The sequence below is a fragment of the Cyanistes caeruleus genome, chromosome 9 (genome assembly GCF_971803275.1).
Source record: "Cyanistes caeruleus chromosome 9, bCyaCae1.hap1.1, whole genome shotgun sequence".
Taxonomy (NCBI): Eukaryota; Metazoa; Chordata; class Aves; order Passeriformes; family Paridae; genus Cyanistes; species Cyanistes caeruleus.
The window spans coordinates 15,770,838-15,796,330 of NC_141709.1; the positions used below are offsets into that span (position 1 = coordinate 15,770,838).

Below are 25,493 nucleotides of genomic sequence, written 5' to 3' on the forward strand. Positions count from 1 at the left end.
AATGTGTGAAACTGTTGTAAAAATGAAGAGGATTGTGCTTTCTGATGATTATGGTGGCTAGAAAAAGAATGACTGGGCTTAAAACACAGCTAGGAGGCTTTAGGCTGATGACTGAGAAAACCTTTATAAAATTCTTATAAAAATAAGAAACTGTCAGAGGAGATTTCTGAGAATCTCAATAGAGAAAGTAGGAGAGAAAAATAAAAATAAAAAAACACACCTTGTTTTGCTGTTTGGATTTGTATTAGAGTAGATGATATACTAGCTGATGTTTTACATGCCTTTCTAATACCTCTTTTCCTTTATATGAATATTCCATTGGTTTTGAAAGCTCATGGTGCATTTTTAGGAGAGAATTAAGTGAAAAATAGCTTTTCTTAAATTAATATTTCACTATTGATCCTGTGAGGTAATTAGGAGGTTAATAGTATTCATAGTTCCTCCTTGAAATATGCAGTCAAATACCTAGTGGGACTTTTGGATGATTTAAACTGTGCTGAATACCTAATAAATTATAGAAAGGAAAACTGCAAATACGTTGGGTCAGAAATAGGAATAATTTTTAACCATAGCTCCCAATATAAGATACTTTTATGTTGCAGTAAAACCGAAGTGTCACAACTTGTTATGTACTTTTCAGATCAAATTGAGTGAAGTTGTTGGAACAGGGAAGGATAACAGAATTCTTAAAGAAGATATACTCAATTATTTGGCCAAACAAACAGGAGCTATTTTGCCTCCATCACCGAAGGCTGAAATTGTCCCACCTGTGCGGAGAGCAGAGGCTGTGCCAGCTGCTCCAAAGGACAAAACACGTAAAATCCCTGTACCTGTTTCCAGACCCATTGCATTTTCAGGAAAAGATAAAACTGAACCTGTAACAGGTAAATCATGAAATATAAAGTCTTGAGACCATGGTCACAGTAGATTACCAGTAACTGTTGCACTGTGAACAGCTGATTCCTTTTGATGGGAGTGTGTTTCATGTTATTCTTATGCAAGTGAGTATTTAGGAAAACATTATCTGTAAGAAACATCTCTGCTGAAATTATTTTATGAAATATTGGTTCATGTTTTGGTTGGATGGAGTTGGGCTGCAAATTGCACTTGCTCATTTTTCAGGTGTATGTTGAAACAGGTAGGAAATCTAAACACAGATTTGTCATGGTAGGAATCGTTGTGCAATTAGTGGCAAAGGGCAGTGAATTAAAGGGTTTATCATGCCTAATAATAGAATACTGCACTATTATGTGAGTAGCATTCACACTTGTTCTGGAGAACAGTGCCATAAAAGACACTAAGGTAAAAAAAAATCACATTAAAAGGGGAAGATGAAAGTTTTTTGCTTGCCTTTCAAGCAGTGTTTTTCTGGGAAGCATAATGCAGATTATCATATTTTGATCTCAAATTCATACATATATAGGAGAGAGATGCAGTAATACAATCTGAAGTATTACAGACATCAAAATTTAATTCTATGAGCTGAATAACTCAGTAAGTGTTCTTTACCCTGTTCTTCTTTGATTATGGTTTGGCTTTGGTTTGATTTTTTAAATTTGTGTAATTTGGTAATAGAAACAGATGACATTTCACCACAGCTTCACAGAAGCTCATTTTGTTGGTTTAAGAAGACAATGAATATTTTCCAGGTTTTCAGAAGGCCATGGTAAAGACTATGAGTGCAGCCTTGAAGATTCCCCACTTTGGTTATTCTGATGAGATTGATTTGACTCAACTTGTTCAGCTGCGAGAAGAGTTGAAACCTCTAGCTGAAATCCGTGGAGTTAAGCTTTCCTTTATGCCCTTCTTCATAAAGGTAAGGCATGCAGCAGAGCTCTATATGGAATACTTACACAGGTTTTGCCAAAATGTGTTCAGTGATTATTGTAAGCTTGGAGCACCTGTCATCTGAGTTATGGCAGATCATAGGAAAGCTTTCAACTATTTTTTGGTTTATTGAGCCATTTATCAATTTACAGTTGAAATTACAGCTAGTTATGTAATATCATTGAAATTTTCTGTAATAGTAATGGGAAAGGTGCCTTTAGCATCATTCAATATGGAGGTAAGCATCACCAGGTATTTGAATCACACAAAACAAGTTTTTGAAATTGTCAGTATTTTTTTAACTCCTTTAAAATGAACCATTATGAAATGCATCATTATTGTTGTTGATGTTAATATTATTATCTTTGTAGTGCTAATGAATTCCTTAGGTCACTCACTGTTGTCCCTTTGTTCAGAAAAGCAGGCAGTTGCACTCATGCACAGTGCATATACAGCTTAGTCTGAAACTTTGGGTAATGCTATTGCACTCCAGTAAAAAAGTGCTTCCTAAACACTCATTACATATAGTTATTAATCTAAATTTTCTCCTACCATTACTTCTTTTCTATGGATCTCTCTGCTTATAAAATATAAAAATCTATTTTGTTTTCTTTTGTTATATTTAACAGGCAGCCTCTCTGGGATTGCTGCAGTATCCCATTCTTAATGCTTCTTTGGATGAGAACTGTCAAAATGTCACATATAAGGTTTGTAAACTATGGATAAACATTGAAAGCAGAAAGTGTAAAGTAAAGTCTAATCTAACAGGGGCTTTTCAGAATGTCTGAGCTAATTGTAACAACCAAGAATTATGCTGTTGTGCAGGAAAATAATTTGTGTGTTCAAATTCTGAGACCTAGATTTGATTTATTGTTGGTCTTATTTCAGTAGTTTGTTAGATAAGAGTCACTTTTTTATTCAGACTTGCCTCAAAAATGCATATTAATATCTTAATTTCCTATTTTTCATCTGAATATGGGCCAAGCTTTTAAAATGAGTACATTTCAAACCTAATACAACAATTTTTAAGTAACGGCATGGTGATTCAACTCTTCCAATACTCCAACCTTATATATTAAAGTTTATTCTTGATAAAGGTTACATAATTTTTATAAAAGCTGTTGGATTGATACTTCTGAGAAGCAAGTGTCTATTTTCTTACCTGATGTGCATTTGCTCCTTCCAGTACAAACTTCTTTTTGTGCTGTTTTATAAATATCTCTCAGAATCCTTTTATATTCCTTCCAAAAAACGAAAAGCAGGTGATCTCAGTGATGTGGTTGGTAGCTAAGTTCATCTCTAATAGAAATGGAACATGGAGTCTCCCTTTGTTGCAGAGAAACTGTATAGCTCACGATTGAAAAGTTTGTGCTGTTTTTGGATGACTATGCACACACCAAATTTTTTTTTTTTTTTTCTTTTTTTTCTTATTTTTTTTTAGTTGCAGTGCTCTGTTTAAAATCTGCAGTTTATATTTTGTTACACATATGATCATCCTAAAGTGCAATGTTTTCAGTGTGAAGTTGATTCCAGGACTTTGTATTCTCTGAAGGTGAAATTTTCAACGTCAATTTACAGTTTGCAGGTGTGATGCTAATTTAAAGAAAAATGACATCCTTTTCTCCCCTTAAAGTTGTATGCAGGAGTTGCTAATGAAATACAGCACTTTCCAGGTTAAAAAGACAAATAAGGAAAATGTGATTGAAGTGGCCTTTTATGTAAAATACATTTTGTGTTGACAGCTTATATTAATATCTGGTTAATGACACTTGTTGCAGGCTTCACACAACATTGGAGTTGCAATGGACACAGAGCAAGGTTTAATTGTCCCTAACGTGAAAAATGTTCAAGTCTGCAGTGTGTTTGACATTGCTGTGGAATTAAATCGCCTCCAGTCCTTGGGCTCTGCAGGCCAGCTGGGAACAAGTGACCTCACTGGGGGAACATTCACCCTTTCAAATATTGGCACAGTAAGTACAGGGAAAATGGGAGCTGCTTCTGAAATCTGCTTCTGAGATGCAAACTTTACTGAAGTTTAATATGTGAAGAACAAAATCTGTAGCAATTAATTTAAGAGGCAATCTGTTTAAAATAAGCTGTTAAATAATATCCCCACTTTTTTCTTTTGTAGATTGGTGGCACTTATGCCAAACCAGTTATACTACCTCCTGAAGTAGCTATTGGAGCACTTGGAAAGATACAGGTATATTAACTTTTCCTCAAGTGATGAGAGTGTTAGCTAAGGTCATCTGTAAAGCAAATTGAACATGGACAACAACTTTGTTGCAGAGAAGATGCATAGCTCATGACTGAAAAGGCTGGGATGTTTTTAGATGACTGTGCACACACCAAATCTTTAATTAGATGTCTCTTACACCATAAGTTCATATTTATTTTCCAGAATCCTGTTCTATTTCCCTCACATCCATGTTTAGCCTTCTGGTTAATAAGAAACAATGTAAATACAGTTTTACAAGTTTTGCAACATGGCAATACCAATTTTACTATCAGCAGGGAGGAAACATGAGAAGTATTCTGAAAATGAAGTTTAATTTCATGAGCCAGGTAGCTGAAATCTATGTAGAATTTTGAATGTGAAGGCAGTTTTATATTTTCTGAATCTCAGGCTTTAATTCTTTAATATAGATATTTGAGCTCAATGCTGAAAATGAAATTAGTATTAACTGAAATTCTATGTTCTTCCTCTGAGCATTTCTTTTCAGAGATGCTTTAAGGAAACTACCACTTTGAGAACTAAAAGTGCAATAAACTATTCAGGAAGAAACTTTTGAGTCAGGAAAGGCTTTTACTACTTCAGTATTTCCATGATGGTGGAAGCAGGCTATGACTGTTTATTATGCAGGCTTGCAATATATTCTAATCCACAGCACAAACAGTAATGGAAAGGTCTTGGTTTTTAGCATGGTGCTACTGCTGTCTGTCTAATTCAGCAAAATGTTTTAATTTAGATCAGCAAATTTGCAAGAAAAAAAAATATACAGATTTTCTAATGAAAGTATTTAATAATTCTGGTTTTGTCCTTCCTCTGATTTTTAGGTTCTTCCTCGATTTAATGGCAAAGGTGAAGTATTTAAAGCACAAATAATGAATGTGAGTTGGTCAGCTGATCATCGCATCATTGATGGAGCTACAATGGCCCGGTTTTCGAACTTGTGGAAATCTTACTTGGAGAACCCTGCTTCGATGCTGCTAGACCTTAAATAAAGGAAACCATGGCTAGAATATGCCTTTAAACTCTGTGGATTAGACTGAATAGTTATAAAAGCTGTCTCTGCTAACATGTGCCCTTTGCTACGTGCATTATATAATAATGTTATGTGGTTGGAAGTTCTCAACAGCTGAGATCAGTCTCAATTAGTTGTTACTTCTTTCATTTAGTATTGCTGTAATTTCCTCTACAGCAGACTGTCAAACTGAATAGGTCACAGCTTCTGAATATGGTGGTGGAATGTCTTTATTTTGCCTTTTACAATAAGAATGATTGTCAGGCTGGTATGACTGAGTGCCACTGCTCTACACCTGCAGTATTTATAATCTGAAGGAAAATTTTGGAGGGGAATACTCACAGTTCTTCCATTTTGGACACGTAAATTTATTTTAACAAAGAATATCTGAATTCCTTAAAGGGATTGTGCAAAAATCATATACAAATAAAATGCCTTTAATGCTTCTGCTGTAAGATGTCCAGAGAGCTTTTTGTTGTTTAACTGAGTAAACCTCTTAAGTCTTTTGCTAGTCCACTCTTTCTGGCAATTACTTGCACAGGTACTCTTTATCAAACTATAAACAAAGAGGCCATATTTATTCAAATGCTTACTGACAACATTGATTGATAACTATCAAGGCCTTAATACTCTCTAGAATATCCTGTATTTTTAAAGGCTGGAAGTAGTTTCAGCCCTTAATGCTTTACAGTTATTTTTGATTCTTATAGAAAGCATCTGCCTGTTAAAACCAAATGAGAAAAAAGAGAAAAAATAAAAAAGAAGGGTCTTGTTTTATTCTGCCATTAGGTAAGCCTGACAGTAAGCTGATCATGATCTAAAAGCTTGCATTCTGTTGTTGATATTCAGATACTAGAATCTGATAGATTAATCAGATTCAACGAAGAATGAATATTTTAAAATACTGTGAGATAAAGACTTCTTAAACTCAGATACAAGGCACATAATGAATCAGTTCAAGTTAATGTCTTTAGAACAGAAAACTTATGTGGCTTTAAGGTAAACTAAACAGATCATGAGAATTGCACTGCTGATTTAATGGGAGATATGAAGAAAACCGTTGTATATGAATACCTTCTAAACACATAAGTTTCACACAAACATGAGAAAACACATTTACATAGCCTTAAATATGAATTTGTAACGCACAAAATGGACATTTTCTCCTTTTTTTAGATATATCAAAAGCAGGAGCATTCTTCAAAATTGTAGACCAAAGTTGTCTATTGCATTTAGCCATGAAGATGTGAGACAGGCTACCAGAGGTAGAATCCCTGCTGTCTATAATGCTGAAACTGAGTAAGAGGAAAGCTGGTAATGTATGAAGGGGAGTGTGGCGCATCCATGTAAGGTGCTATTAATATTTCTATTGTGGTATAAGGGTCTTTTATATAAAGGTCATTTCTTGCAAAGTTTGACTAATATATCATGCTTATCACCTATTTCATTTTTATCAGATTTATTTATTCCTAATAAAAAATATAAAGCCACAAAGTATTGTTTTTATTTGTGAATTTTATGCAGGCAATCCTGTACAGGTGACTGAAACTCTTTCTTCATGCCTTAAAGAACATACTGTACTCAAGGCTACCAAAAGAACACAGCCTAATGTCTACTTTCCTACAAGTATATTATTGGTAAGGGCTCAGTCTAAAGGCTAAGGATATTTTTTGATTTAATGACCACTGAGAAAATAAATTGAGGAAATAGAAATATATGAAAGAAAGTAATAAAATTACTTTGAAATACTTAGGATAGGAGAAGATTAAGACAAAAGGAGAAGATAGAAAGCTAAAGTACTTAGTGTCTTTTAAAGTAGGTATTGGTACTCATGTATTTAGTTGTTTGTGGACTGGAGAGGGTTGGGGTTTTTTTGTTATAAAGTTCTGTGTGGTAGAGTTATAACCAAATTAATGATACTTTTAAAATTTCATCTTCACATTTTGTACTCCAGTGCAATTGGTTAGAACCATCCAGTTTTATGGCTTCTGCCTCAAATAGTGACTTGTGATAATTGTTGTTTCTCTCTTCCCATTTGATTGAAGAAAAAGATACCGACAGACTTGTTCTCCTTTTATCCTCCCCAAGGGCTATTTGAAGAAATAGAATGTTAAATATGTTTCATGATTGGAACCATGAAAAGGGGTGAGTAATAACCCCTCTGCACATCTTGGTAAAGATTGCTTTTCTGTCTGGACTTCGATAATTTGCAGTAAAATTCTTTAGCAAGAGAATTCTTCAGCACGGGCAAAAGTAATGAGTAAAATACTTAGTGATGTAATACCTTTTCTAGTCTGTTTGGTCAAAGTTGCTGTTTAATAGCACTTTGAAGCTCAGTTACTTTGCAGAGAAACATTACTAAAGAAAGCAGTTATTTTTAATTCAATACTGACCTTTTTGTTTCTAATTTTCATTTTTAATGTAAAACAAATTTATTGTGTAGCATAACAAGTATTCCTTTGTTCTTCTTGTTCACAATTTCTGTTAATGGGAGTCCAATTTAGGGTCCATTCACACTCAGCAAACTGGGAAGATTTAACAGTGGTAAATACTTGGGGGGATTGCAAAAGTGCCTCATGTGATGCCTTCTATTCTCAGCATAGGTTAAAATTAGAACTAGACTGACATTGCATTGGAGTCTGAGTGAGAGTTTTAAATGGCTTTGGTAATGCAGACAAGATTCATAATTTATCTCTGCTCTTGTCCAGAAAGCAATGAGTCACAGAAAATCCTTGAAAACACCAAATAATTGAGGTAAGTTGTTGTTAAACTCTTTCTGATGCTTGGAGGTGAAGTTGTTGGGAGATATGATTACTTGAGAGTGAATTTGCAGTAGTTTTAGAGCCATGCTTGGGAATTCACTTCTGAATTGTTGGCTGTGATGGCAAGATTATTTTGGTTTTTATTTTCTTGACAAATCATAAGATCTAAGAAGAAGACCTTTTTGATGGATTATATAACTGTAATGAAATTATCATGAAAGTAGTCATATACTTAGATCCTTTGATATTTCATGGTTCTAAGGAAGTACTTGTTGAATAATATGCAGAAGATAGTTGCCCAGAGTAAGCTTTACTAGAAATAAGAATTAGTTTGACTATATATATAGTATGACACTGGGTTTGGTAGTACAACTATTAACAAATGTCTCTTTTATGCACAATTTATATAAAAAAGATTTCTAGTTTTCTGCCTAAAACAGCTTGTAGTTCAAAAAATGTCTCTAAACAACAAGAAATGATAGATTAGTTAATCACTTGGTCTCAATAGAAATTTAATCTTGAAAAAATCAGACATTTTGAACTGTAACCACTGACAGGAGCAAAAAAACCTCATGCATACCTAGCATTACTGTTGCATATTGGGGATGGGGATTGGGAAGGATAGGTACTCTGATGACTACTGAAAGAGAAGCTAATCCTTCAAACTAGTAAATGTGATCACATTTATGTGGGGGAGGGGAAAAGTATACAGACCTCTCTTTACAGGAAAAAATCCAGTCTCTCTCTAGGAATCCAAAGGCCAGACTGCACTGTGCCACACTGGGGTTGCCATTTGTGTCACTTATCAAATCCTACCATTTTTCCTTAACAAACAGAGAACACATAAGAATCATAAATATAAATATATTAGGCCAGATTCTTTTTATTCAAGCTTTATAATTCAATTTTGTGCTGTCTTTACAACAGGAGGCAATCCTGACATTTTATATTTTATTTGCCTACACTTTTAACTTGATTTCAGTATAAACAGACTTTACAAATTAGTATGTTAGCAAAAGACATAGTAAACATTAAATAGAATGATTGACAGTTTGAACACAAAAATGGTCACTAAGCAATTGTGGCTTATCCAGGCCACACTAAATTATAATAGAAAAAATATGAAAAAAAATAAATTCTAAAAGACGGACCTGCAGCAATTATTGTAGGGAAATATATGTATGAAAAGACATAAAATTCCTCTTTTATTGTTACCTATTCTCTTGTTTGGAAGAAAGTTATTTTTTTTAGTTTGAAACAGACATAGGCTATTTTTCTTACTTGCCACTACAAGTGTCAGTGAAAAGTTAGAAAGGGAGCATTCAGATCATCAGTGTTCAGAGTACATTGCTGCTGGCATGAAGTTTAGCCCTGCAAGCTTCTCTGAATATCAGTATTTTAGCTCCAGTAATGGCAATAAGAATATTAGAGGGATGCACTGATTAAGATGAGTGAGTATCCTCTTTTGCTGCTCTTCAGGACAATATGTATTCATCATCTCACTAAAGAATAGATAATTTCAAATTTTTAGACTGAAATTAATTTTAGATGTGAATTCTGACACTAAATAGGGATACACAAACATTCAAAGAGAAATCAGAAGGATTTAAATGCATTTTCCCAAAGGTAATGCATTATTAACTATAAAATACATTATAATGAGTTAAGCTATGAAGAAAATGAATGCACCTAAAGTATACTAATTAATTTCCAGGAATACTTCAGTGTTTGTAAAGTGCAAAACTCCTTTAGTGACAAGTATTTATATCAGGTAGGTACCAGAATGCAGCTGTCCGAATTGAACTGCCTTAGATTGCAGGTAACAGCTTCGTTTCTTCCTGGGATGGGAATGAATGCTCAAGTCTGCATTTAATAGTTATGGTCAATACTTAGCCTGCCTTTGGAAGGAGCTGAGAGAAGCAGTTGGTCACTGAATAAGAATGCAGAGACTGCAAAAGTATCATTTCTTATTTTAATAAAATTTAACTAGGTGCGATTATCTATTTTTATAAAGAGAAAGCAGTTGATAAAATCCTGTCAGTTCTTTACATTAACTAATTTAATAACATAATGAAGTGAGTATTGCAGTATTTTGGTTTCCACATCACTGTCCCCATCTGGTAACCTGTACATGAAGTGGTGCATTGAGCCTAAAATTCAGACAGATTCCTGCAGGCAAATCTGAACATGTAAAGGACCATGGCTGAAACTGCAGTTTGCCTGGGAACATTCAGTGCTGTGAAGACACTCTGGGAAGTGAGAATACACAAGATAAATGAAGAATTACAGAAAGAAAAGGAATTCAGGCAGAGGTCTGCAGGAAGGTAGGTAAATTGTAGCTCTTTAAGTATTTGAAAAGCTAAACCATATGAAACATTTCCGAAGACTGTAATAATTCTTGTTTAGGACCCCTTTGGAAATCAAGCTAAAAGAAGCTGATTGACCTATTTTCTTGCACTTATATGTGGTGGAATGGAATTCTTTCATTTTAGGAGACTGCTTCAAAATGTGATTTGGAACGTAATTCCACATGATACTGTATTCTGTGGCCCTGCTGTAACATGTTGAATGTATCCTCCTTCTGTATGTAAATTTGAAGAACTGTAAAATAGAATTCCTATAAATTACCTCAGCCAAACATTAAGGGCTTCTCTCCTTAGAAGTATAGTATATAATATATAGTATATAGCTATAGTGTAACTACTATAGCTATAACTATAGTATATTATATACTATAGTAGTATCATATGATAGTATATTATATGATAGTATATTAACATCCAGATATAATTAATATTATTTGGCAATAAGGAAATGGTCTCTTTTTCCAGAAAATAGATAGGATAGGAATTATTGGCTGTATTCATTGTGGCACCACTGGCAGATCTTCTTTCCCTTGTAGGCTACTTCTTGTCTGGGAGGAGAGAGCTGCTTTAGCAAAGCTCAAAGAAAAAGTTATTAATGAAGGTGGAAGAGCAATTTTAAGGATAGAGGAAGAAGAATGGAAGGTAGTGTTGATAGGAATAAATGTTGCTTGTGTTGAATGACTGATGCATTAGAAAACTGCTATTTACAACTTTACACTTACAGTGGTACTATTTTTATTCTATTAACTACTCACTGTGCTTTGCTAACAGTGAATTGGGACACACTGTTGTGAGTGTAAAAGCAAGCTGGGTGTTTTTTAGTCCTGAGTATTAAGCATTACTCTGCAAAAACAAAACCTAAAAGACTTTTCTGCATTAGAAATTATTTACACTGTAAAGTATGATTTTCATTATGTAAATTCTCATTTAACATTCACACACCAGAACTAATGAAATGCATCAAGATGAAAACCCTCTGTGTTTGTGTGCATAAAGGTATTTATTATTGTTTGTTGTCTCCTTCTAAGAGTGAAAATGAGACATATATTCCCAGAACACTATTATTGTTGTTTTTCATGCACAGGGGTAATCTGCTGTTAATGCTGGCAGAGGGAAGGCCAGCAGTGCTCTGAGCCATGCAGAAATGCACAGACCAGCTCCTAGAGAGTGACGGGTATTAGTTCATGTTGAGGCCAGTGAGAACATGACACCCAGACCCAGCCATACTCCAGTGGTCTGCAGGCCAGTGATCCTGGTTCAGAATGCTGCATATAGATATTGTAGTTTTGTTATCCTTCAGCTCTTCTGTTCTCAGCTGCTCACTGTTTATTGACAGAATAGGAAATATAATTTAGATGCCCCTTTATTTATCTATTAAAAGACGAAGGGAAAGGGAAAGGGAAAGGGAAAGGGAAAGGGAAAGGGAAAGGGAAAGGGAAAGGGAAAGGGAAAGGGAAAGGGAAAGGGAAAGGGAAAGGGAAAGGGAAGCCTGAAGCCTGTCAATGACAGTAGTGCAGGTATCTAAATCCTAGGAGCCATAAGTGGCCAGTTTAAATCTGTGATCAGAATGACAACCCACACTGGTGTTCACTTCAGGATCATGGAATATGCTGAATTCATTAAGTTGAACTCTTTGCTTTGCACAGCACCATCTTCAGGAGTCACACCATGTGCCTGAGAGTGTTGTCCAAACACTTCTTGAACTCTGTCAGGCTAGTGCTGTGACCACTGCCCTGGGGAGCCTTTTCCAGTGCCCAACCACCCTCTGGTGGAAGAATTTTTACCTAATATATTGATGTATGTATGTAAATGTAAACCTTTTCCTAATATGTATGATATTAAAATTGTATCAGTTATGGTTGCTATTTCTAGCATATTTTAGAAAACAGTTATCAGGATTCATTTTGTAACCTACATGTTAGCTTAAAAAAAGGACAGACTGTTAGTGTTTCAAATAAAACTTCTGCCTCAGCCTGTATTCTAAACTGAATTCTTTCTGGTTTGTGTTTCTTATTGTAGACATTACCTTCATGCTTATTGAAACTAATCCATCTCCAGGAATGGCAGCTTCACAGAACTAGTTTGCAGAAAATTCCTCAATTTATTGGAAGATTTCACAGCCTTGTTGTTCTGGATCTATCCCGGAACTCAATTGAAAGTGTACCTAAAGAAATTGGTGAGCTGTGCTTTCTTTTACTTTAAGCTGCTTTTCTAAGAAAATTGGTCTCTCACAAATATACCATTTTTGTGCCCTTTGCCTGTCTAACAATCCCATTGATAGTAAGAAAACAGATGATTTAAATCTGACAGTGAGATAGCGATCTCCAAACTGTAGATTCCCTACAAACTAAGAATGGGGCTGATGGAAGAGACATATCTCTATGAAAGCTCCCCATGACAAAAAAAGGACCTGTTTGCACAGCAGGGACTAGACATCAGAATGCAGCTAGAAAAGTGATACTGAAAACCAGACTTCATGCTCTGAGCCCACAGTTTGAGTAGCCTAGTCATTTTTTTGGTTTTGGGTTTTTCCTTGAAGCACTCAACTCGAGTGCAGTCCTGTACTAAAGAGCCCTGAAGTGCCATTATTTGCAGTTCAGTGATTTATTTTTGTTTAGTGAGAGAACAGAGCATTTATATAACAGTAAAAGGATAAGCCAAAACAAATAATATGTGCCTCAAATAGAATAAACATGAACATTTCTCATTTGTGCTCTCTGTAGGCCAGCTGACCAGTCTCCAAGAGCTGCTTCTCAGTTACAACAGAATAAAATCTGTTCCTAAGGAAATAAGTAACTGCATCAGTCTGGAAAGATTGGAACTGGCTGTCAACAGAAGCATCTGTGATCTTCCTCCTCAGGTTTTGACAGAGTGTTTAGTTCTGTTTAACGCATATTTTGAATTTATCCAAAGCCAGTTGTTATTACTCATTGCATTTCTGCTTTCAGATTTGCTGTGATGCTGCGATTTCACAGTAATCCACAGAAACACTGATGTGAACAACCTTTCTATGACTTGTCAAACTGAAGCCATATGAGAAGCACATACCTGAGTAGCTGATGGAGCCAGTCTTTGTTTCAGGCAGTTAAATGATTTGGCAGTGCATAGAGGGCAACGAAACACTCCATATCAATTTGTTTAGGCTGGTTAATGTCACTGATTTACCCCACTAAGAATCTGATGCCTTAGCACAGAGAAGTTCCCTTTTGCAGTTGAGAGTACAAATTCATACCATATGCCAGGACACAGCTGTAAGCATCTTTACCAGAACAGCTAGATCTGAAAAGGGGTGGTGTGTTTTATACAACTGCCTGTGCAGAGGTGAAAAATTGTTGTTCTCAAATGTCGAAAACAATTATGAAAGAAGGAAAATAATTACTCATCTACTATTGAACTTCAGTTGGAATAGACTGAAATGTGAAAGACCTGCATCTGTAACTATTAGTCTCTTAGACAGAGATTACAAGTGTGTAACAGTATTTACTTGTTTTAATTGATTTTAAGAAATCAGTCATGGCAATAGTTGACAGCAATCAGTACCTTGCAAAATTGAGTGAGTCCAAACAGCAATAGCCCACATAGAATCTTCAAATGGAAATATACACTATTAACCAAAATCCACAATTTACAAAATCTATGTGGATACAGGTTGCAGGGTGTAATGTAGAAAATCCAGAGTTCTGTCTTACGGAGACTGTAGCATTGTGAGCACTGGGAAGCTTTGGTTATGTACACTTGAGTGGCATTCAGTCTTTAGATGGTTGCACCAGATCTGCTATAAAATGTCTTTGTATCACTTGAACATTGCAAAAGCACCTGAAGGCATGATTCACCAAAGGACTTAGGTGCTGTGATACTATGTTGCATTTTCAGAATGTCTTGCCCCAAAGTAGACATTGCAGCATGGAAGGTGTTACGATTCACTGCAAAATACAGTCCATGCAATTTGATACATAAAAATCTAAATGTTTTACAAATGAAAAATAGCATATTGCATGCAGTATGAAATACTAAGGACAGTGCTGTCTTTAGAATTCTTTTTCTTAAGACTTGGGGCATATCTGCATTGTAGACAGAAGTTAGGGCACTAGCTGCTGGCTGGGAGGTAAAGTTCTGCTGCCTTGTCAGTTCCCAACCCATCTACCTTCCAGGCAAAATTGTTATTGTTAGGTACTATCAGCTATGGGAACTCAAAACCATTCTGTGTTTACTGGCTCCGAAATGTGTTGTAATGTTTCTCAGCATTATTAGATTACTGCAGTACTGCTGCAACAACTACACAAAGTTGCATTACATCTCCCCTTCTTTTCAGCTCAGCGACTTAAAGAAGCTGTCACACATAGATTTATGCATGAATCAGTTTACTGCCATCCCTTCAGCTCTCCTCAACATGCCCAATCTAGAATGGTTAGATATGGGGGGAAACAAACTCCAGCAGCTTCCTGATGCAATTGACAGGTAATATAGCTCAAAGCTCATCTTAGTGCAATTCCATTACATTGAAATTCTAATTAATAAATACTACTTCAAAAGGTAATTGTTATTGTTATATTAACTTCACTCTGAAGTCAAGATTTTATCAGCCCTAATGTGATGTTTTGGATAAGACTGAATAATCCTTTCAACTAACAATAAATTCTGTATCAACTGTGAGGTTAAATATTTGTTGTCAATGTCATTTTTCAACAGAGAGTAGGTGATTATTTTGGATATGGGGTTTCCCTTGAGACTTGTTGTATTTTATGTACTTTATATGCCTGAAAAGTTATTTTATAGTAATGTCTGGTAAGATTAATTTTCTAAATCTTGATTTATTGCACAAATACCTGTTTTGCAGAATGGAAAACCTCCACACTTTATGGCTCCAAAGGAATGAAATAAACTATTTGCCAGAAACCATTGGTAATATGAAAAATCTTAATACTCTTGTTCTTAGCAACAACAAACTTAAGAATATTCCAGCTTGTATGAAAGACTTGACAAATCTGAGGTAAGAAAAAGCACCAAAATTATAAATGAAAATACTAGAAAATATTTTTAAAGCCTCCCTTGAGTTGTGTATCACAGAGTGATACCAAGGAAGAGGAAAAGGCATTACCTCAGTTGTACAGATGGACACAATAAATCAGCATAACTACACAGATTCACAACAATTAAGGATCTGGTCAAGCAAGCTTTGTGTAGTGAAACTTAGCTAAAGAAGTAAATTATGATAGCTACAGTCTCACATAAAAAAGTAGATTATAATACATTTTCTCATATCATACCCTCCCCTATATTTGCCCTTTTTTAACGTTCTCTAAAGGCAAGAACTTGCAGAAAAATGTGGCAGGCATAAAAATGACAAAAAGCAGAAATTGGCCATTGAGAAATCAATCGTTCAGAATTAAACAAAAATTTTTAGGTTTAAGGACATGGATAAAACTCTCATGTACTTGATATGAAAAATAAAAAATGTAAATTCTTAATTGGTAGAATTTGAACTACTCCTTAGTATACTGTGACAGAAACTTTACTATTAGCATTTTCATTTGGCTTACTGGATGCTGGCCATTTTAGAGAAAGAATGCTAATCTGCATAAACCATGCCTAACCCAAAAAGACAATTCCTGTTCTCGGCTCTTTTGGAAGCACCTCCTTAACTAAATAGATACATGCACAGGCCCCAGGATAGTGACAGGACTGGCTCCGGCCTTGCAAAGCTGGGAGGAGCCACTTGAACTGTTTTCATCCACTCACCTGTTTGTGAAAGCTCAACATATCTGACAGTGGGGTCAGAAACTGAAGACAAAATGATGAGGACCACAATGTTTTTTCCCACCACAACCAGTTACTGTTTAAAGCATCTTCTTAGCTTAGTTTACTTAATACTGCCGATAGAGAGTTGAGTTTAGTATAACAAGAATTTAATTTGCTTTTGCTTACAATAGTGTTTGAAACTAGATTTCTCAATCTTAATTCAGTTTCAAAAGAATTACTTTCTCTGGACAAAACTTACTGCAGGAGTAACCTTTTCTGGTGAATTCCTAGATTTGTCAACTTCAGAGACAACCCACTGGAGCTAGAGGTAACACTCCCTCCATGTGAGAACACAGATGAGGAGGAGCAACAGGAAATGTTTGGCATTGACTTCATGCACATGTATATCCAGGAGTCACTCAAAAAAACAGGCATGGCTTTTCTATCAATTCTTATCTCTCCACAATATAGTGAGGAAGAGAGGGATAAACTGGATAAATAAAATCTGGGATATGTATAGAAATGAAATGTGAATAACCTTCTTAATAAATGAGTAATGTTTTCCAAAAAATCTGTAAACAGGCTTTTACTGAGGGCAGGGGCACTTTCAATGTAGTTGGTACAGTAAGGTCTCCACACAAACAGCATAGATTCTGGTAGGAACACACTGGAACCATGGAGCACTGTAATAGTGTCTGAGTTACCTACACCATGGGTAACTAGAAGCTGATGACTGTCTTTTAATTCATGTCCTTTAATTCATGAAGCTCAACTTCTCCTATTTTTGGATGTTGTCCAGATGGTACTTCCAGAAGAAGACTAAGGGACAAAAGCTAGGTTCCCACCATACATCTTTTAGCAATGAACTATCAACACCAGATGTTTCTCACAACTTGCTTTTCCTGACAGAGTCATTTAAACAAAATGCCCAGTTTCACCCCATTTCTAAAACATGACAAAAATTTGCTGTTCATTGTCTCCAGAGTAACAGTTTTAATGTTGCAGTAAGAGACCCAAATAAGCACTTTTGAACAGATGTTCAGTTGGCAGCTATTACTTGCAGAGAGCACTTCACTGCAGACATAAAATGTTCTCTCTGATCTTCATTCTGTGTTTTATGAAGGCTTAAAAAAATGAATGAAATGCTCTTGAGTTAGAACACTAAACCAGTTTTTTTCTTATCAATATTTCATGCATGAATAACCAAATTAACAAAAATATATCAAGATGACACTTTAGACATAAGTTTTCTTTCTGAATAGATTCCCTAGCACTATAAGCTGATGAAAGTACTTAGGCCTACTTAAATATTTTAAGAGGAAATACAAAGCTAGTCTGAATTTCAAAGTGAAAATAAAGTATGTCAACTTTTCTTATTTTAATGTATTGTCTTTCAGGAAATGTGGAAAGTTGTACTTCTGGTTCTCCTGCTGTCATGAATCCTACTGAATAAAGAATGTAACTGTGAATGAAAAAACTATCAAGTACACTTCTTCACAGCAAAGAGGCTACAACAGGTTTCAAATATTCTTGGGAATTTTATTTTTCCACTGATGAGAACTGGTTTGCATATTTGTAATTCCCAGTAAGACTGGAAAATATAAGACCTTTTATTGGGTACAGGAAAAATGATAAAATGGGGTTTTTTGCTAAGAAGTGAATTACCTTTTTTAAAAAATACCCAAATGAGTTTTATAGGGTTTATTTTTTTTTCCCCTACCAATTCCAAATCTATCTCCTATCATATAGTTGGCTCTGGTATCAAAGAAGGATTTGGGACAGCTGTCAACAGGACGTTCTCCAAGGACACAGCAGACTCTGTATAATACTGCAGTGCAGCCTTGTATCCTTGGTGTTGTAAATACTCAATCCGTCCATGATCAATCAGCCGTTTGCAGAGGCAACCGATCTCCTTTCGCTCCTCAACACTCAGTATCCTAGTTCCAGAGCAGGAGGGAAGGAAAGAACAGCTGTCAGAAAATAGTTTTGGTAATTAACATTAATAGTTAAGCTTAGAAAAACTACCAAAATCATTTTAAGTTCATTTCAGTCAGGCAAGAATTACTGTTGAAATATTTTCAAATGTATGTCCACGAAAATTGTATTTTCAAACTAAAATATTTCTGTAAGTTTAGTAATTAAATGTTTCTGCAAAATCAGCCCTTTTGAGGACCCAAAACAATTTAACAATTTAATTACATAGCTTTTCTGCTGAAGTCCATTTGCTAGGAAAAAAAATGTACATACCCTTGTAAAGTATCAGAACCACTCTCTGTCCTGCTGAGCGTTTCCTCATGTTCTTCTGTGTCATTAGTTTGATCTTCACTGCCTTCACCTGCAGAAGCTTTGCTTGTGGTTTCTTGCATGCCACAAGTGGCCCAACTACTCATTCTCTGAAAATAATGGAATTCCACTGGTCCCAGTCCCACTGATTTAAAGAAATCTCTGCCTACATAATGTGTCCAGTCACACTTGTGATGGCAACACAGAGCAATAACAATTCCAGCTACAGGCTTATGGTCTCCTGTGGTGCTTTCATTACCAGCAGATTTGTGAGGAGCCACCTCTGTCTGAGCAGCCCTGCAGCGTTTTGGTGCAGGCTCTTCATCTTCTCCATCACAGCAAGTGGTGTAACTTTCAACCAAGCATCTCAAAGCAAGATCTGGGAATGAACAAATACATCCCCCCACAATGAAAAATATGCATAAATGCCATGCCATTATTATACAGGCTCTATCATGGTTGGGAATGTGCTTCCCACTAAAAAAAATAAAATTACACATCACAAACTAAGCCAAAAAGCAAGTTCAGTGATACCTAAAAATTATAAACATGCTTTGAAAACATGAAAACCCTAATTGTGGTTTCTCTGGAGCTTCTAAGAGCTTGTCCTCTGAAATACTTGTTCTGGAAAAGTGAATTTAAAATAGTATTGTTAACAAATTGGCATATTGTAGGAGAATCTCCTCCCTGTAAAATGCACAAGTATTTGCTCTAGAAGTTTTATATCTAGGACACAATTTATTTAATATTCACATGTACTTCTTAAATGCTTAACTGTGTCATCTTTGTCATGCTACCTATAAAGGTGTCATATTTGAGATGTCTGTCTTTCTCAACATAGTAGCCATATAACATTAGAAAAACTGTGTTAGTTTATCAGGACAGAAACACAAACATATTTGTGTTTGGGATATGTAGTCAAACAACCAATAAAAATTTAGAAAGAAAATTGAAAGAGGCAACTGTGCTAAAAGAAGCGCTCTCAAATACATGACCCATGCCACCACATACTATTCTCTGTGCTAATCTATTAAAACCAAGAAGGGCTTCACTTCTGCCTAAAGTATCCTTATATCTATTATCCTTTCACTATTCCCCTGGAGTCAATAGATATTTAGAATATCATTACTGTGTTCACCAACAAAGGTTTGGAGAACAGCTTAAAAGGACAGTTTGGAAGATCAGTCCATTCAGAGTGTAAGGTTTAATATCCTGCCTTTCTGCAGTCCACACATCTGTAATTCCTACCTGTCGCAGCACCACACAAATGCTTCCCAATTCCTACCAATGGTAGTTTTTTCTTCTCCAAAATAGGTACCTTATCTGGAGGGAAAAAACACCATAATGAACAAACCCCAATCCAATCCACAACTCTCTATTTTCTGATTAATATAATTTCAGCACATATAGAAATAAATGTTTGCCACTACTAAAAATACAGTGATTGGTACATTCAGATATAAGCTATTCAAAAGAAGGAGTCTTTTGTTAAGAGAAATTAAAAGAACAGGATGCTGTGGCTGGGAAACACATTTAACCATTTCAGCCTTTCTATACTGCCTATGAAAGGTAAATATGACATTAATGCACCTTGTGCTGACAGGTGCTCTCACAATTCTAAGCACTGACGGTGCAACACTTACTTAATTCTACACATAAAACAAACAATGCAAACGTGTTTAATTCTGCAAGTGCTAAAAAGCCTTCAAAATGTATTTGTTTTGGTACTTCTCACCTGTAATGATGTCCTATGAGTAGAGAAGCAGAAAACTTTAAAACTCCATTTAAATTATATGTATATATATCCACACATGCCTGTGTGTATATACACACAGCATCAACATGTCCAAGCAACCAGCGAGAATAATCTTCAGAACCAAGTACATTTAAGCACATTACACACAAACTGACTGGAACCCAAATTCAAAATTTAAGAATAAGCATCTATTTCCGAATGACACAGGCCAAGAAGGAACTTACTTAAACATAAGTGCTGAATGTCTACTTGAAGCCTCTCAAATATAGAATCTCTCTTTTTGTGTTTTCCATCCACCTGTTTAAACAAAACAAGGGATTACATAGGGCTGGCCACTAATAATTATAATTTTGCTCCAGGTATTTATGTCAAGACTTTTTTCTTGTCAAGTCGACATCTATGAATTTCCAACATTAAAAATCGGATTTTTAAAAATAAATTTGCCATTGGTGAAGTATGGAATGTGTAACTTGTAAAATTCAAATTTATTGAAGATAAAAAATAAATACTAACAAATTCAATGGCAATGGTTTAAAAATTATACTTTACTCATGTAACAATATCCTCTTACCTTGAATCTTGTGGTTGCCCTTTCCACAAGCAAAAACAGAACACCTTCAACATTCTCTAAGGCAATATCAACCCAATGAGACAACTTTCCTCGCCCAGCTCCAAACTCAACAAAACACCTTCCTGGACCAAGTAAATGCAATTTTTCCATGTTACCTAAAATAGAAGCCTAAAAACATCAAAAGATTATTTGTGAACCAAGAAAATATATACCCTGTGTTTTGTAATGCCTTATAGAACAATTATTCCTTCACTGAACTGCAGAAAACTTTTTTAAGCCTTCCTTTCAGTGAGGGATTAGGGAAAAGATGATGTGTGTACAGAGGAAAGGGATTATATCTTATGTTTTACCATATCAGATTTCCTCTGCAGGAAGCAACAGTCACTCAAATTTACAGCAGCACAATTCCATGTCCAAACCCCTCTATAGTTACTAGTAAGTCAGACCAAACCTGTTGTTTCAGGTGTTTGAAAGCAGATTCCCCATTCTTTGGGTCATTTAAGGCTTCTTGTAAAGCCTGGTGGGACAGTATTTGTTCCTTAAGATGAAGTTCCAGGCCTGGAGGCAAATGCATAACTTTTAGGTACAGCTTTCAAGTTTCCAATGGTTCCTAGTTTCTAACACACATTACAATGGTGACATGAGCTCAGTTTGTAGCACTAACAAAACACTCTGCTGGGAGCATAAATCTATCATTGTATGTTTGTAACAGAGCTGTATTGTTATCTGTAGTGATATCTGAGTGAGGAAAAAAAACCAAAAGGAACACAGGATTGGAGTTTTATCATTCCTTCAATCTAGATTACTTTTTGGAGTAAAATTCAGCTATTGGAGGTCTGCCTGATAATTATTTCAGATGTGTTTTTTGGCATCTATCTCATATTTTTACAGGTATCTAACAACAAAAATAACAACAAAATAGTTAATCAATTAAATTTAAAACATCTTATATTTAGTATTTAGTATTAAGCTCACCATTGCTTGCTTTTTTCAACTTGATAATTAAATTCTGTAGCTCTTCAATAGATAGAGAAGATAGAGGAACCTTTTAAGGAAAAAGAAAGTGACACCAATGTATCTTTGTAGTCATAAATTGCAATGTGTAAAGTAAGGACTGAACCTAAAACCAAATAATGTACTCACTTTTTTTTCTGGTATTTCTATTATGTCTTTTAAACCAGCATTAATATCTTGAACAAAGTAGACCTTCAAAAAAGCAAAAGAAAAAAATTGATTCAGTTAATTACCAGGAAGCAAACAGCTAAATTCTTCAATGTTCTTATGGTAAGGTATGTAGCAATAGGAATCCACTGTAAAGATTTTACAAGTATTTTTTTTCCTATAGTGTGATCCTGAATCCCAGCCAGAAATGACTCTTCTGACACAGTTTTACAAGACTGAACATGTTCATAAGAGCTAAGCAATTTGTGCTTACTAGACAGATTCCGGAGACCTGTGTTCAGGTGTCCCAGGGAATACTAAAGGTGCAATTCTAATAAGGCAGAAAGGCAGGCAATAAAGAAGCCATCCTCTGCTTTCTTGGAAGAGCTGTTTAAACACATGTCCTGTTGCCAGCCTCAGCAGCTGCCAGCCAAGCTTTCTGTGGCTCACTGCCAGCCTGAGTGGAGCAGGCAGTTGGCTGGAATACCCAGAGCTTCCCTGCACGTTTTGCTTACACAGGACAACCTCTCACCCAGCCTCTGAAATGAATGGCATGGTGAGACCCTGGGTTCCCTGGGTGCGCTTCTGAGAAAAATGAATTCATCATTTTTGTTGGTAACCAAGAACTGAAAAAGTGTACCAGATTACAGTGAGAAGGGGCAGAGAATACAAGGGGACTGGCATGTGAGTTGCATTTCAGCAAGTACTTATAGAGCTTCCATCCTGCCTTACAGTAGTGCTTTGGTAGAACTGTTGCCCTGCAGCTCACAGCTGCTGTCAGCACAGAAAATTCTCTGAAGGGCTGTAATGTTTAAGGTCTTAAATCCAAGAGGAAGTGCTGAAATTACACTGCACTTACGGGCTTTGGCTTTTCTCTGGAGTTACATTTTTTTAAATGTTTTTGTAGTTGGTCTTCATATACAGTGCTAAAAGCCAAATAGAGAGATAAGTAAGTATCAATGTGAATACTGACAAAGAACGGGAAAAACATTTACATATACTCACTGTTTCGGATCAAGAGGGCACGGAATTCTTTTTCTGTCATTTTGTTCCTAGTTTAGAAAAGTTTTAGAAAACACTTCAGCATGCATTCAGTGTTGTGTTTTAATGAAGCTGTTGAGGGGCATCAGCTTCATAAAACATCTATTCAGAATAGGTGAGTTAACCGGAACGGAGAAACTGAGACAAGAACTTCATACCTGACTGGATCCTAGAAGAATAAACCCCTAACGCAAGGGCAGGAGCTACTGCTGGGCTGAAGCGAGTGCCCGGCACAGAAAGGCTCCAGGGAAGGCACAGGCACTGCCTCTCCCACCCGCGCCGCCAGAGCGGGGCCGCCCCGAGCCCGCCCGCCCTCCCTCCCGGCCGGAGAAGGGTCCCTGCACCTCCTCGTGCCCGTGCTCCCCGCAGAAGCGCCTGCCGGGCGCCGGGATCATCCTGCAGAAGCGCCCCTTCCTCAGCACGAAATGCGCGCATCGCCCCGGCTCCGGCTCCGGCGCCGCCATCGCCGCTCCCGGCGGCCCCCGCGCCGCCATGCTGCGGCCCCGCCCCGCGGGCGGGAGCAAGATGGCGGCGGAGCGGATCTTCGACCGGGCGCTGTGGGTGCGAGTGCGGGGCTGCGGCTGCGAGGAGCGGTGAGTGCAGGAGTCTCTCTGCGCTCCTCAGGGGGGCTGCGAGTCACAGGCTCTTTCCTCCTGGGTGCTCTGAGCGCTGCTGGGCGGCGCTCTGCGGTGCTGCGCTTTGGGGCTGCTGCGGGCACCCTCTGGGTGAGGGAGGGACCGGGTCTGGCGAGGCCCGGGACAGCCGGCGAGGGCCGGGTGGTCGCCGTCGATGCTTCACCAAGGGAATGAATCTGGCTGGGCGCCGGCAGCCGAGCTCGCTCGCGGTGGTTCGGCGGAAGCGACGTTGTGCCCGGGGCTGAGGCGACCCGAGGGCCGGGTGGCTGCCGGGCCCGCCCGGTGTTTGGCGTCTCCCGGGCCGCAGCGTTGCCCGCGGGCCCTCCCGCCTCTCTCCCGCCTCTCTCCCGCCGCAGAGGCTCCTCAGTCGCGGCTCCTCCTCAGTGCCCCGCGGCCCAGGGACACGGGTTTGAGCCACCTGTGCGAGGCTGCTCTCGTCGGTGGCGTCTGGGGAAGCCCAGACATTCCGTATCTGAAGCGTGTCTTCAAAATTGAATTCATTTCGGCACTGTGGGTCCTGTCTGGATTAGACCGTGTGTGCCCGACTCACCTGTGTGAGAGGGCGTGGAAAGGCTGATGTGTCTGTGTGTTGTAATATAGGTGACTTAGTTCTCGACAAGAAATCATTGAAGACAGGATAGCACTATATTAAAGATAATCAGGAGTTTGAGCAACCGTTAATAAATTTTAACAGGCTGTTACAAAAGTTCTAGTTTCTGGATGAAGTTTCAGAACTTCTGCCTTGCTATTTAAGGTCTGGTGGATAGCAAGCAGCAAAAAAAACCAACTCTGACTGAAGAGCTGCAATGATTGAAACTCTTGTATCTTAGGTATAGTCATCGGTGGGAACTTTTTTAATGTTTCTGCCTAAATTTTTATTTTGGAAATGTCCTTGATTCCTGTAATGCAGCTGTTATTCGGAGAATGTTTTCTTGGTTTATTAATAAGTTTCATCTTTTTATACACAGGAAATTAAATATTCGAGTGAATATTGAACTACTGTCAATTTCTAATCCTGTTCATAAAAAGGTTTGTAAATTAATTATATCTTTGTCATTCATTAGATATTACCTGAATTTCACTGTATAAAAGAATAAGTAGGAAAAGCAAAATGGTATTTTAGTGTTTGCCATTTAACTTTATTTTTTTATATAATTTTTTTAATAACTTAGTTGGTTTGGTATTGTGTTTTTCCACCCCTGCAGCTTGCTGTCCCTACACGCCCCCCCCTCCCAGCCTTTTTTAGCCCTCTGTTTTAGTTTGGCTGTTGATGGGTCTTAGCAGGCTTGCACATTAGAAGTATTTCGAGATGCTCAGGGGAACATGAAAGCTTTAAGAGTACCTGTAGATCAAGGTACTAAATTGGGAGTAAAAAAAAATTCTCAGGGAAAATAGCTTTGAGACCACCACTGGAGATTTTGTAATCTCTTCTATGTCTGATCTGTCACCAAAGTCTTCATCCCCCAGCATAATGTTAAGATTGGTCATGGGTTGATTTTGGTGATGTTGGATAAAGATTTGTTTGTAAAGGAATACAGCAGTATTTGGTCAGATTCTGCTGCTGGTGGCAGTGATAATGGTACTTCTCTCTGAGCAGAAGCAGTTCAGGTGGAAGTGTGTGCTGAGCCTGTGTTAGGAGAGGCCTGGAAATGCTGCTGAGCCTGTCAGCGAGTGAGCAGTCTAAGGAGAGAACTTCCAGTGCTTGATCAGCTAATGGGACATCAGACCAAGCAGGCATTTTAATCCCACCCATCAGTCCACCCCAGCTGGCTTGGGGTAGCATTAATTTTAACTGTCTGTGTGTGTCCAGCTGAGTTCTGTTGGTGTTACTGGCACCTGAATTACTGAAACAAGATTCAGTTGTGTCTATACAGTGCTGTGTCACACCTCATTACCCTGGAACAGCTGACACATTTCTACTTTACTTTTGTACCTCTGCTAGGGGGTATCCTTGCCACAGGGGCGAGCCTTGTTAGAGGGAGCAGCTGCCTGGGCCTAATGTAGCACATAACTCCCTCCTTGGAAATCAAGGCTTAGTGCTTATGGAGAAGGCAGTTTTTCCAAAACACTCTCTAGACCCCCAGTAAACAGAAGAGTATCTATTTAA

The 25,493-nt window shown here is 37.3% G+C and overlaps 4 protein-coding genes across 17 annotated transcripts in view; 3 read left to right on the plus strand and 1 right to left on the minus strand.

The window, feature by feature from the left end:
• The window catches only part of DBT (dihydrolipoamide branched chain transacylase E2), a 12,625-nt gene extending 6,141 nt beyond the window's left edge, over nt 1-6,484 (plus strand). For 3 of the 4 annotated variants that reach the window (XM_086841762.1, XM_086841764.1, XM_023931679.2), the window contains 6 exons: nt 641-884; nt 1,650-1,816; nt 2,457-2,534; nt 3,606-3,797; nt 3,959-4,030; nt 4,885-5,527. In XM_086841762.1, coding sequence (XP_086697888.1) covers nt 641-884; nt 1,650-1,816; nt 2,457-2,534; nt 3,606-3,797; nt 3,959-4,030; nt 4,885-5,052 — 921 coding nt within the window. In that variant the 3' untranslated portion in view covers nt 5,053-5,527. Of the gene's footprint in view, nt 1-640; nt 885-1,649; nt 1,817-2,456; nt 2,535-3,605; nt 3,798-3,958; nt 4,031-4,884; nt 5,528-6,248 lie in introns of those variants that run through there. The other variant, XM_086841763.1, reaches the window with a different exon arrangement.
• On the plus strand, nt 6,249-19,171 carry LRRC39 (leucine rich repeat containing 39). 9 transcript variants are annotated; one of them, XM_086841785.1, is made up of 13 exons: nt 6,249-6,337; nt 6,597-6,709; nt 7,161-7,217; nt 7,781-7,826; nt 9,549-9,605; nt 10,010-10,158; nt 10,737-10,842; nt 12,220-12,376; nt 12,924-13,060; nt 14,513-14,658; nt 15,038-15,190; nt 16,231-16,370; nt 17,337-19,171. In XM_086841785.1, exons 6-13 carry the CDS (start codon nt 10,034-10,036, stop codon nt 17,390-17,392), a joined length of 1,020 nt encoding a protein of 339 aa, XP_086697911.1. In that variant the 5' UTR covers nt 6,249-6,337; nt 6,597-6,709; nt 7,161-7,217; nt 7,781-7,826; nt 9,549-9,605; nt 10,010-10,033; the 3' UTR covers nt 17,393-19,171. The 9 variants fall into 9 exon arrangements, with proteins under 9 accessions (XP_086697911.1, XP_086697908.1, XP_023787716.1 ...); XM_086841782.1 differs by lacking the exon at nt 6,249-6,337 and having other exon boundaries at nt 7,118-7,217; nt 10,000-10,158; XM_023931948.2 differs by lacking the exon at nt 6,249-6,337 and having other exon boundaries at nt 7,118-7,217.
• On the minus strand, nt 17,458-23,245 carry TRMT13 (tRNA methyltransferase 13). Of its 2 annotated transcripts, XM_086841770.1 has the most exons (12): nt 23,096-23,245; nt 22,716-22,762; nt 22,570-22,636; nt 21,693-21,755; nt 21,525-21,594; nt 21,001-21,107; nt 20,550-20,717; nt 20,203-20,275; nt 19,471-19,545; nt 18,482-18,601; nt 18,187-18,274; nt 17,458-17,876 (listed from the first exon to the last, which is right to left on the minus strand). In XM_086841770.1, exons 1-12 carry the CDS (start codon nt 23,243-23,245, stop codon nt 17,681-17,683), a joined length of 1,224 nt encoding a protein of 407 aa, XP_086697896.1. In that variant the 3' UTR covers nt 17,458-17,680. The 2 variants fall into 2 exon arrangements, with proteins under 2 accessions (XP_086697896.1, XP_086697894.1); XM_086841768.1 differs by having other exon boundaries at nt 18,187-18,601.
• Nucleotides 23,114-25,493, plus strand: part of SASS6 (SAS-6 centriolar assembly protein) — a 12,649-nt gene continuing 10,269 nt past the window's right edge. For both annotated transcript variants that reach the window (XM_086841761.1, XM_086841759.1), the window contains exons 1-2: nt 23,114-23,344; nt 24,355-24,415. In XM_086841761.1, the coding sequence (XP_086697887.1) occupies nt 23,244-23,344; nt 24,355-24,415 (162 nt within the window). In that variant the 5' untranslated portion in view covers nt 23,114-23,243. The remainder of the gene's footprint in view (nt 23,345-24,354; nt 24,416-25,493) is intronic.